This window comes from Parasteatoda tepidariorum, chromosome 1 (assembly GCF_982258835.1).
Source record: "Parasteatoda tepidariorum strain Cologne lab strain chromosome 1, Ptep-v5.0, whole genome shotgun sequence".
Lineage (NCBI taxonomy): Eukaryota > Metazoa > Arthropoda > Arachnida > Araneae > Theridiidae > Parasteatoda > Parasteatoda tepidariorum.
In genome coordinates, this window is record NC_141755.1 from 17,448,330 (window position 1) to 17,462,145 (window position 13,816).

The following is a 13,816-nucleotide window of genomic DNA, read 5'->3' on the forward strand; positions in this document are numbered from 1 at the left end:
GTTACAAAAAATAAGTACCTAAGAAAATTTATCTGACATTTTGAAAACCTTATCAAAAGAATTTTATTTTTTATGAACTTTATATAATTCCCTTCCGCATTCCGATTCATTTTTTATTTTACATAAAATAAATTTTTCATAAAAAATTCGATTATTTTTCTTCTTATGATGTGAAATATTCATACCAGCACGCTTAAAAGGTTTTCTTAAAAGCTTTTCACAGACTTTTAAGCGAAAACATAAAATAAAATACAAATACATTGTCTTTTGAAATTTTAGAAAATTAAGTTTACTGTGCTAGCTTTTGATCGAAATATTTCGTAATTACTTTATCAGTCACGTTGCATAAAAACCGTAAATACGTAAATAAAAAATGCAAATTTGCAGAACAGTGCCGGGTAAAGTACAGAATGTATAAAGCATTTCTGCCTATACTAGTTAATAATATATTTAAACATTGTTTCGAAACAATTACAGCGGCGGATTTTTATGCTGAATTTTTATTATTTTGAAGAAAAGAGGCTTTAAATGTTGTCGAATGTAATAATTTTTTTATTACTTATTATACTTTTGATAATATTTCGTTTTTCGAAAATAAAGTATACATCGAAAATCTTTTTTTTTTTTTTTTGTTAAAAAGTAATAACGATATTTCTAAAGTAATGATGTAACGCAATGACATATGACTAAACTAAAGATATTTCTTATAATAATATATAGTAATTAGTAGTTCTCTCAAAACAGTTTTTTGAAGTCATTTACAAATTTTTGATTTTCTGTGTAAAATAGATTTTTTCTTTATAAGTATTTCTTTATAATTTTTAATGTTTTGTTCGGAAAGAATTTCAATTTGGAGAGCAATGTCAGATAAAATTTCTATATTCCATTGAATGATTCTGAATTTTTCATTACAATTTTTCCTTTTGGTAGTTATTTTACTCTTATTTAGAGTTAACACAATGATTAAAAACTCATCCTCAGCAAACTTTTTTTCGGTTAAACATGTATTTTTTCTCATGTATTTTTTCTACGTTTATATTAAAACAAGCCATGCTAACTCTGCGCTCTCAAAAGTACTTTGAAAAAGAAGTACTTCTAAAAAAAGTAGATCTTTGAGAAAAAAGTTGTAAGGAAATGGCGCTGTGGCAAAGTTGATAATTTCTCGAAGCATAATTTTTAATCAAAATGTAATTATTCATATTGAGTTTAAATTCCTCAAATTTAACAGGAAAAATCCAAGGTTAATAATTTCGTATAAAAATATATCCAATAAATAGTTTTTTATATGTTTAGACATTATTAAAATTATTGTTGCAAAAAAAATTCCAGTTAGTTAAAGCAATTAAATAATTGAATTTTTTGCACTTTCAAAAAAAGTCATATCTTGATACTCATGGAGGAACGAAGAACAAACATTTCAGTAAAAATAAGTGCAAAAATAAGTGCGTTTTAAAGAAAATATAAAAACTGGTAAATGTTTAAGGCAAAATAATAATATTTCAGAGAAAAGGTTTTTTTTTTTTTTTAAATTAAAAAATGTTCGCTCTTATGAAGAAATAAGATAAAAGCAGTATTAAGTGTGGAATTTATTAAAAAAAATTAATAAGGAAACAATTCGTCCGAAAATCATAAAAAAGCGTTTAGGAAATATTTTCACTGCTTGTTATTCATACAAAATTGCGAAATTGCACTTTTATAATCGGTTGAAATAGTAATGAGAAATAAGAAGAATTATGCAGAAAGAGCAAATGGGCATTAGAGTGTTATCCAAAAAATGAAATTGCACTTTCTCAGTAGTAGGAATGAGAAAGCAATTTTCTTTTAAAAAGCAAGTATCAGGCAGGGGAAAATATTTCCTAATTTTCTTTTCTCTTGAAGTGTCTCGAAATTTTTTTTCATCGTTAATTTCTTTAATAAACCTCCCATTTAATGCTGTTTTCATTTTTTTCATCTCTGTATGAAGAAAACAAAATTTTCGTTTTTAAATTTAAAAAAAATCTCTTCGCGATACTTTTATTTTGTTTCAGCATTTCACAGTTAATGAGTTAACTTTCTTTCATGTTTGTGACAATGGAATCTTGCAATAGAAATTTCAACCACTTTCCAACGAACTAGACTTCTTAAATCTATATTAGCTCTGTTCCTGATTTTTTTTTTAAATCAATCATTTTAAAAGGAATCATTTAAAGTTTCTGGAAAAGTATCACTAGTTTCGATTTTTTTTTAAATTAAATTTAATTTGTATAAGTAATGTCTCTTTCTTCACAGGATTGTCATGATTTAAAGCAAAAATGGGTGTACCGACAAATGAAGAAAAGGAGAGTAGTTTAAGTCCAAAGATATACCAACCTCCATCAGAAGATATGGAAGACATCATGGAGTCACCACGAAAAAGTAAACTCAGTTCAAAGTTTAATTTTTACTTTTCTTGCCTAAATCACTTTACATACTAACAATGCTCACAAATGTTGCTCACAAATGATCTCAAAAAACTGATACGACACTTTCGAAACAAATCGCACATCGAAATTAATTATATAATCCATCGGAATCAATTTGGGTTATCTTTTTGACACTTATATAATTTGATTAAACATCAAAATGAATCAATAATTATTTAAAGCGTAAAGCAAATATTTGATAAATAAACTACTTTTTAGCTCCTAATGAACTTACTCCATTTTGAAGAACCAGCAGCTCCTATCATATTGCCAAACATTTAGAAGATTTAAACTAATATATTCTACAGTAAAGGCCAAAACTACATAAGAAATCAAAATTAAATTTAGCCCCACATTTCCTTAGTTCATTATTAAAAATGTTTACATTACGCACTTGACATGTGCTTCCACCGAAATCTGAAATCCGGTTACAGGAAAATAACGACACTGTGAGAACCGCAAGACTGTAAAAGACTGTGCGATTGTTCTTGTTTTCCAGTGGCGCCATCTATGGCCAAGAATTTGACTTCTGCCACACCATACGTCACACCCGTTTATAGGGCGGACCCATTTATACATCCATTCATCCACAGATCGTAATTTTGACCTGAATCAGAGAACAATCGATCTCCAATCCAGTACCCCCAGAGGTTTTGATTTGTTATGGGAACATGGAAGACTTTTGCGACTCGACAGATTTAACGTGCATCTCTAACTCTCGGACATAGGCCCAGTGCCCTACCGACCAGGCCATCTCGGCCGTATGAAATTTTTAAATATTTATTATCATTTTTTAATCCACTATGATCACGCACTGTAGACTTACACAATCATAAAGTAAACTAGTCAATTGTATTTAAAATCTCACACTTAAATTTAAAATACCAAGTATTATGGCTTTTTTTGTTTAAATTTTATTGAGTTAACGTTTTAAAAAAATCTTTGAGTTTTTACCATACAATCTTCACCATTCCAAATCTGTATAAATATTTAAATTTTAAATGACAGCGATATTTATAAATCTAATGAACAAAATTACGCAAATAAAGCATCTAATGTTCCCTATAAAAACAATGTATTATGTTACTCAATGTTATGCTACGTAAACACCACTCACATATGTGTCACGCTGATTAGAGATTAATAGTAGTAGTTTAGTAGTTCAATTTCCTTATAACAAGCAAATTCTAATAATTTAAATTTAAAAGTAATCTCTTTATTTAAATAAAAAATTAACTTTATTGAATTTTATTTTATTTGATTAAATTAATATTCCTTTGAGTTTATAATTGTAAAAGAATATTTGAAATAACATATATTTATTAGTAGTTTTAGAATCTCCTAATCTGAAAAAAATAATAATATTGTTTTGAGTTTATAATTATAACTGAATATTTGAAACAATATCTATTTGTTAGTAGTTTTAAGATCTTCTAGTTTTAAAAAAATTAATATTCTTTTTAGTTTATAATTTGATGTTTATAACGAATATTTAAAATAATATATATTTATTAGTAGTTTTGAAATCTTCTTGAGATGGGTTTAATATTTAAGTCAACAAGCAGACTAAAAATTAAACATTTCAAATGATAATAAACGCATATATTAATGTAATATTTTCTAAAAACTCATTTCTTATTATCACGGTTACAGTATATAATATGCATTAATAATAGAATTGAATATGCAACCGTGATGTAAAAATAGTTCACAAATATGGGAGACACAATTGAAAAATATGTTTTCTTGTTGTTTTTAGTTGAACACCTTGTTAATGACATCCAAAAGTTTGAAGACCGCAAAATAAGTTTGAAAAATGATTTCTAGTTTGTGAACACGTGTATATACTTCGGGTCACTTTTTTTTTCGTTTTTCAAGAAGCAGCCAAGTTTTTAAAAGGCGACATTGAAATGCAGCCAAAAACCCTTTTGAAATGAAATTTAACACATCTTCGGTAGTTTTGTTTGAAAAAGAAAAAAAAATTCATAAGTTATAATTAGATCACGAGTAAGTTATACGGAAATGTAATTAATGAAGGTGACACTTGACTTTTCTATAATTATTACATAACCTAACTAGACTCTCTTTTATTTATTTATTATGAAAAGACAAAAAAAGGAATAATTTTTATAATTAATTAGGAGGCTGTTACTTTCACACTGCATAAAAAATGTCTTTCATGTTCCAAAGATATTACTTTGAAACAATTTTTTTAGCTTGTATCAGAACAATTTTTATTTATTTATTAAAACATCGAGAGTTCAATTTTGTATAACCATTATTATAATTTTGATCTAACATTTATTTTCCATAATTTTACAATTAAGTAAACACTCAACGCAGTTCAACATTCTATGAAACTTCTCAAAAATATTCAAAAAGTTATCAAGCACATATGAAATACAAATTTTATTTTGCCGTTTTTTTTTAACTTAAAAATCTCTCTAAAGCAGAGCAAAAATTTTTCATATCTATACATTTCCATTAAAGAATAATAATAGCAAAAAATGCTATCTTTTTTACAGATTTGCGTCGTGTGAAGTAGGCAATATTATAAAAATAACATGTTTATGTTATTTTTAGAATAGTGCCTACTTTACGCGACACAAATCTATAAAAAAGATAGCATTTATTGCTAAAATATTTTCTTATTCTCTATCAATATTTTATTTTAACTAACGATACTTAATTCGCTTTCTATTAGAAAAAGGAGCTTGATTTTAAAATGTTTAAAAATTATATTTACAACAGAAATAATATGTTTCAAAAATATCTCGAAACTTTACATTTACCGTGAAAAAGATTACTTTTCAGTAACATTTCAGAAAACAAATTGAAGTTCCATTATATTTTGAGGAAACTGAAACACTTTTTGAACAGAAATAATACTTTTTGTTCTATTATCATATGGTATGTCTGTTAGGTAGTTTCAGTTTTTCGTAGATTCTATGATTCTGTAGTAATTAACTCTTTTTTTTTCTAGAGCTTAAATTTACAAAGAAAGATAGATTTAGTTTCAATTCATTACTTCACGAAACTGCTTTTTAATCCAGCTCTATAAAGCAAATATTTTAACATATCATTTAAAAAAAATAATATTATTATTTTTGGAAATCAAAAATGTATCAATTAGGTTTTTTCTTGTATTTAAGGATACCCTTCTGACAGAAAAGGGATTTTACTTCCTCTTTGTTAACTTTCGGAGAATTATATGTCAGGAATTTCTTTATTTATTCTGTAACTAATTAATATTTTTGAATAACATTGGGAAACAATTTTTTTTTTGTTTCATTTATGCAAATACTCGATGCGGCCTAATTGGGTGTAAGTATTTTAAATCTGAAATTGATTTTGCTCCTAAAGCTATAGATTTTTTTTAAATGGCATTTTTAGCAAATTATTTGTTATATTGGAGTTAGGGGACATCATCAGGATTAAAAATACCTTGGAACCCATTCCTGGTAAATTCGCCATGTGTGGCTAGGGACGTTTCTTCTATAAAGACTTTTTATTTTTATTTTTATAATCGTCGTTGAACGGCCGATCCAATTTTTGGGTTCAACTCCGTAGCCTTGTACTTTTCAATCCAATCCAGAAGACAAGGGAACTCCTGTATCAGGTATCCTTCGTGGAGGACTGTTTGATGGAACTAACCCGCATTTGCGTTACATGGAGAGGAAGACCACGAGAATCTCCCACGATTAGCCTAACGGCGAAGAGACTCAAACCATGTTCAGTCTACCACTGATGATATTTACACGTCAGCACTGTGGTAGGTGCGAGCCGGGTGCGGAATTCGTCTCGATCAGCCATCGCTGGGATTCGAACCCGGTTCACCTCATTAGAAGGCGAACTGAGCCATCGAGGCACTCTATAATGACTTGTTCTGAAGCACACAGGGAAATAGTTCATTAAAGGGGAAGAGCTCCTACCGGCGTATGATGACATTTCTGGGAATGGGTTTCTATGCACTTTGAATCCTAATGATGTGCTCTAACTCACCTAAAAGTTTTTCGCTACCTTTGTTTATATATAACGTTTTTAAACTTGTACATTTCAACAAAAAATAGACTAAAAATGTCATTTAAAAAAACTATTTTGGGGAGAGAAACCGATTACAGATTTAAAATCAATAATATTAAAGTATATAAGACCAGTTTTAAAAATAACTCTCATGCAACAGAAAACAAGAACAAAAATTCCTCAGTATAATTTCTGCTTTAGATTATTCATTTAAATGTATAATTTTGACTAAGTTACCGAATTTCGACTTTAAAGTTGAACTTTCGTTGAATTCGAGTTTGAACTTTTAAAAATTTTAAAAATGCTTACAAACTTGCAAGTTAAAATTCGATAACTAAGTTTAACAAAGCATTATTTCAATGAACAAAATAAAGCAAATATTTAAAAATATTAATTAGTTACTCATTATAAATAAGGAAATTCCGAACATATAATTACCTTTAGCTTAACATGGGGGAGGTAGTATCTTTTATCTGTCTGAAAGGGACCCTTAGTGAATTTTTGTTGTCACTCAAAAAACGTTTTTGTAATGTGTAATTGTTTTATTATCAATCTTGTCATAGCTTTGTATTAGAAGAAAAATATAATTTAATGTACTTATTTTCAGAGAAAATGTTTTCGTCATCGAGCTTTTTCGAAGAACCGAACTCGATTTATCCAACTATCGAAGAACAGGTAGAATTATGCCGAAAAATTGCCGAATCTTTATCTGATGATTGTAATCAGAAATCAAAGGGTGCCAATATGTTTTTCAAGAGAGTGAAAAAAGCAGAAAAATGGATCGTAGCAGAATGTAAGTAGTAATTAAGATAACTAAATATACACTGAGAAGAAAAGTATGATAAAAAATACCAGAATATGATAAAATTTAACATGTTTCTGGCTCTATGAGAACATAAAATGGCCGGTAATTTTTATTGAAGCTCTTTTGTAATGTATTGTTAAAATTAATAATGAAATATAGTTTTATAAAATGTGATAAAATTTGGTAATTCTATCATGATGCCTTTAAATATGGCATAAAAACCATTTATTTGGCTAAATTTACTTTTCAGTGTTGTATATTTTTTAATGTGTGGTATAGGAATTATAATTTTACCAGAATACCAGAATATGATAAAAGTTACCGTGTTCCTAGCTCTATGGAACACCCAAAAATTCGGTAATTTTTAGGGAAGCGCTTTGGTAATGAATTTGTTAAAATTAATTATTAAACATAGTTTTATAATATGTGATAAAATTTGGTAAATCTATCATGATGCCTTTAGAGTATGTCATAAAAACCATTTATTCGGCTAAATTGACTTTTCTGTCTTGAATTTTTTTTTTTAATGTGAGGTATAGGAACTATAATTTTATCTGACCAGAAAAACTACAAAATGAATTTCTTAAATAGTGTATACTTGGTTTCTATAACCATAACTGTTTTTTCTTTTTTGCCAGAAATGTCATTGCCAGATAGTACGGGAGTTTTGACCGGAATTTTGTTTCTCCCTGCAAGTTGCACAAATAAAAAGAATAATAAATAAGCAGGGGATTACGTCATTTTTGTTCAAAATTTTTGGAATCCCTGTCAAAAATGAAGCAAAAAAGTATGCTCCTTAAGGGTCTAAATTAGCATTTAATTGAATAATTTAATAAAATCTCTTTATTGAACTCTAATGAAACACGGAACTGAAAGCATTAAAACTTGCTTGAATGCCGGATTAAGCAATAGGAGATCTTGAAATATAAAACGTAAAGTTGCCAACGAAAAAAGGAAAACAAAGGTGAGAAAAAAAAACTAGAAAACACCTTTATTTTCCATATGATCTTAATAGTAATATCTTCCTCAGTTTTGTCCAATCGTTTTTCTTCCCTCGTGAATGATTCGTCTGGCTTTAATCAAGTTTTTATTTTTTGCTTTCTCGTTTAAATATTAGTTTTTGGCAATTATTATTATTTTGAAACCCTATTAGAAGAATTTTATATATATGAGCGTCAGCTGCTGATCAATCTGCTGAAAATTACCATCTAAAACAACAACAACAAAAACTGATTACTTTTATGACTATAATATTTAGTTTTTATAGACTAAATTGAAATATTGCTGAATTTTGTATGGATGTTTTTGCGCTAAATTTTTATTTGCGCTATATAACGTTATGAATGCTTTGTAATATTGAGAATAGTAACATCTTAATCAGGAAACATCTTAAACTGTTAACATAGGCAAATCATCAGATGAGGTAGTTGCTTTACCCTCTGCTCACTTCATATATCACCTTTTTCCTCAGTATTGCTTAGAAATTAGTTTTTCAAAACAAAGCAAATTAAAAGAAAACGTTTTTCTTTGATTACTTCTAACATCATCATTTCAGCCAAAGTTTTACTTTGTGAAGTGTTCTATGAGAATACCTGTCTAATCCCAAATTTATTTTCTATTTAATTACTTCTGCAAAAATAATATTTCAAATCATTAAATTTGTATCATCATAACCAGATTATCAGTAGACTGATATTATAACTATCGTTGAACAGCCGATCCAAATTCATGGGTTCACGACAACTAATGTTCAACACCGTAACCTTCTAATTTTGAATCCAATCCAGAAGACAAGGGAACTCCTGGATTGAGTATTAGGAGAAATTTTTCCTTTGCGGAGGACTTTTTTGATGGAACTGGCCCGCATTTGCGTTACATGGAGAGGAAGACCACGAGAACCTCCCACGGTTAGCCTGACGGCAACGGGACTCTAACCGATGATCCGTCTACTACTGAGGATATTTCACGTCAGCACTGTGGTCGGTGCAAGCCGAATGCGGAATTCGTATCGACAGGGATTCGAACCCGGCTCGCCTCATTGGAAGGCGAACGCTTTATCCCCTGAGCCATCGCGGCTCGCAGTAGACTGATAGTAAAGACACAGTTCCCAATAGAACAACAAAGTCAAGCATCACTGGCTGAGGCCAATGAACGGGTGGGTTGACGACTTTGATCAGCCTGCGTAGAGACCAAGGGTTCACGGTATAAGCTTCTCGTTAAACTCTTCAACCGTAGAGTGCTCGACTTCGTGCGCGGGTCGTCGACCTACCGAAGTGGTGGAGCTATCCTCTCTGTTGAGGATCAAAATTGTGATGGCATATCTTCGGATCATCTTCAGGGATGTTTCCCAGACTGCCGCCAATACTCCATTGTGCAGATCAGGTGTGACGTAAATAAAAATACTACATAACCAGGGTTGTGGAGAAGGAGTTGAAGAAACTTTCTCAAGAGTGGGAATCGAAAAAAATACTTGACAAGTTGTAGTGTGAAACATTTGCCCGATTTCGACTTCGAAGGACCTAATTCGCTAGTTGTTAAGTCCTGTAGATTAAAAGAAGAAAAAAAAGTACTTTGATCTTATGAAAATTAGACAAATATTCATAATTATGTAAGCAGAAATATTAGTCTAACAAATATTAAAAAGACGATTTAAATTTTTACTTATCACATATATGCTTAATTAATCATATTTGAACGCTTTTGAGCCTATATTAACCAAATTATGACAGAAAAATCAAAGAAACTATTTAAAAATCAAGATTAATTAGTAGATTATTAGTAAGTAATCATTTAATTTATCAATTCCAAATTTAAAAAAATTTGCTAAGTTAGTAAATTACGTTTAAAAAAAAGTATTCGAATGAATATAATGTATCAGTTTTAACTGCGTCCTAATTCGTGAATATTCATTGTTGCAATAAAGGGTTTATGTATGTTTAATGAAGCCACTATGTTAAATGAAACACCATTTATTTAAATTGTACATGACAAAATGGAAATATATAATTTGAAATTAACAATTTCTTAGTAATAATAGAAATACTTTCCTGAGATTTGGTGGAAATTTTAATTAAGTTTGAGACTGAGTCGAGCTTTCAAAAAAGTCCAATGTCGGAGTAGAACATTTCACCTGACGACACCATCGCTCTAATCGTAACAAAAATGGAAAATTTGACTGAGTTTCCATAATTTTCTGTAGAAAATAGGCTAATCCTAAAGAAATGCAGTTCTCATCAATTATTGCGTTTATGTAGTTGAAGCTGTCCGTTAAGCTATTGCTCATTTTAAGTAAAAATTATTATTATCATCATTATTATTATTAGAATTGGTAGTAGTTCTAGTTGTAAAAAAAAAGTTTGACGTTTTCAATATCTTTAAAAATCATATTTTGCTTTTTATTAGAAAAACATTAATAGTAAAAAACAAATGATAAACACCATGTGATTATAATAAAGTATTAATCACAAGTAAACTGCCGCATTAATGCTAACTGTTATCATCATCCAAATAGAACTCCGTAAGGTAAATATATATTTGTTGGCAGATTTAATAATGTTTCTTCTTCCTGTTAGAAGCCAACTAAACTAAGAAAAACACACAAAAGAAGTCGCTCAAGTTTCGAGACTTCCTTGACTCACTACAAGAAATGCTAAGAAAAGATTTTGGAAATTGTGGAAACACATTGGTGTTAGAGCCTGAATAATGAAGGGGGAAAAGTATTGCTCAACTTTAAACAAATTGTGTAAAAAATATTCCAAGGTTAACTGTTTAAAAACATTTTAAAACTTCAGTTATAGGCAAACTTCAGTTTGATACTTCAATAAAATGAAGCCAATAAAACTACAACAGTTAGCATTGTGTAATAAATGACAGTTTATAAAATTTCTAATGAAAGAAAAGTGTTTAGTTGTTTAGGGCCTCTCTTTAGAGTTACACTGGTGATGTGGTCATATATAGTGATTATGGATGGCGGTTTGATCTTTAGCACTAATCCTAAGACAATCATATGCAAATCATTTAGATCATATGCAAATGATAATTCTAATCGATCCAACTCCGCACCACGTTCCCCAACCACAACTGGGACCGAATGTGGCTTTAAGAACACAGTGCATTTTATATTAGTCCTAACCATTAAGTTGATTTAGAAAGGAAAATAAGTTTTTTATAAGAATAATAAGTATTTAAGGAAAATATGCATTTAAAGATAATATGTATTTAAAAATAAAGTGGTTAATATGGTAAATTCGTTTTTAAACTATATTAAAAGAGAAAATAAAGTAATGAACAGTTTATAAAGCCTTCCTATATACCTGCTAATAAGAAATGATTTTTTTCTAAGACAGAAGCCCTTTAAATATTTAAGAAACTGGTGTATTGTTACTATAAAAGTAAGTACCATAGTACCCCAAAGTTAACTACTTGACTCCAATCCTATAATTGATGAAGTTCGTGATTTAAAGCAGATTTTTTCAAAAAAATGTCTCACGGAACCCTAGGGTTCCATAAAAAGGTCACAGAAATTCCGAGACTTTTAAGGGTTCACAATTGTAATAAATGGCTTGTGGGTTCATAATGTGCAATAAATAGCTTATCTCTGTGTTCATAATTGCAAAGGTTCAAAATTGTAATAAATGGTTATGTGTTCACATTTGCCGATCAGTTTTATTTATAAATTCGAGTTTCCAACAAAAGAAGGTCGTTCATTTATGGCAGTAGTTTCAAATACCCGGGCCGCAGTCACCGGTTCCTGATAGTGGATCAAATGGTACAGTTCCGCTCACGGAACAATAAATTGTTTTATAAGAGAGAAATACATCACAGTTAATATGGTTTTTAATAACCATATTTACAGTGGTGTATTTCTCTCGGGCTTGCATGCATTCTCATTAACGCGAGATTTAAGCCATAACCGCGCATGTAATTTTATTTTATAAACGTTGTTGTCGACCCAATTTTCAGATTTACGGCTACTAATATTCAACTCCATAGCCTTGTAATTTTAAACCCAATCCAGAAGACGAAGGAACTCCTAGTTCAAGTATTGGGAGAAATTTTCCTCCGTGGGGGACTTTTTGATGGAACTAACCCGCATTTGCGTTACATGGAGAGGAAAACCGCGAAAACCTCCCGCGGTTAGCCCGATGGCAAGGAGGGCTCTAACCCATGATCCGTCTACCACTGAGGTTATTTTACGTCAGCACTGTGCTCGGGTGTGGAATTCATATCGACCAGCCATCGCAGGGAGTCGAACCCGGTTCTCACTCCATGCATTTAATTGTATTTTATTTTAAATGCCCATTTAAATACAACTAAATTAGTATTATTAAATCTAAACAATCTAAAATGTAAACAATCAATGCTCCCCTCTCAGAGAGCCCCGATAAAATTATCAAACATTAACTGGTCCGCGGCGATAAGAAGTTAGGGGACATTGCCGAAAAAATTTGGTGGCAGCTGTTATAAAGAATCGTGATTTTCCGCTACTCTAAATGAAATTCAATTATAATAAAGCATTATGAACCAATTCAAACTATTTTTATTACTAGCTCACACTGATGCATCTCAATTTGTTTAAGTAACATACTTTTGAATTATTTTTTAACTAGGTAGCAAAGGCATTTTTGATTTTTTTTCTAGGTAATATATATATATTTTTTTATTTTCTTACTAGTTAACAAAGGTGTTTTTATATTTTTTTATTAGATAGTAACAAAAGTAATTTTCATTACATTTATTTGTTTTTTTTTTTACTAGCTAACAACAAAACATTTCTGACTTTTCTCTACTGGGTAACAAGGGCATTTTTAAACATACTTTAATACAGGAATGGGCAAACTTTTTTGGTCGAGGGCCAAAAATCAAGAAAAAAAATGTTTGGTGGGCCAAATAAGATCTTCAAAATTTAAGAAAGAAAAAAAGCGATGTACAAGTTTTAATTTAAATATTTAGTGGGATGAAGGAAATTGCGATTTCATTTCTAAAAGTTCCTTATATTAAGGTTCGAAGTGAGATGTGCTTATTTTAAGGAACAAGGCTAAATCTTTTTCTGTTAGTCTACTTCTGAAATAATTTTTTCTAAGGTTCATAATTGAAAACTCTTGTTTACGTATATTAGATTAAGCTAACATAGCACTGATTTTCTGGGCGTGAAATTTTAAATTTTGGAAACTAGCTTTTGGTAATGATTTGTCAAACTTAGGCATATTTAGAAACAACTGCTTCAAATGATTGTTAGATTGTCCGCTCTTTGGAGCGTAAAATGCGCAGTCTGCCAAATGTGAAGTACAATTTACCTATATTTGATTCCATTAGTCAGCTCCTCGAGAAGGACAAACGCTAGTTGGAGCCAATCTACGGCTATTCTATAAAGAACTTCTGCTTTCAACATTTTACCAATAGAAGCTGTCTGTGCTAACTATTTCCATCAATTTATGTTTTGTAGAACAAAAATAAAGAAAGTAAAAATGTCATCAGTACTTTGTTAAAAAAGGAAAAACAGAAATAATTTTAAACATAGTCGACAATAAAATGGATGTATATTGTT

At 29.8% G+C, this 13,816-nt stretch overlaps 1 protein-coding gene across 3 annotated transcripts in view; it reads left to right on the top strand.

Moving 5' to 3' along the window:
* Positions 1-13,816, top strand: part of LOC107450391 (uncharacterized) — a 71,635-nt gene that overhangs the window by 35,575 nt on the left and 22,244 nt on the right. For all 3 annotated transcript variants that reach the window (XM_087159815.1, XM_087159813.1, XM_087159814.1), the window contains exons 2-3: positions 2,269-2,394; positions 7,072-7,257. In XM_087159815.1, coding sequence (XP_087015941.1) covers positions 2,292-2,394; positions 7,072-7,257 — 289 coding nt within the window. In that variant the 5' untranslated portion in view covers positions 2,269-2,291. The remainder of the gene's footprint in view (positions 1-2,268; positions 2,395-7,071; positions 7,258-13,816) is intronic.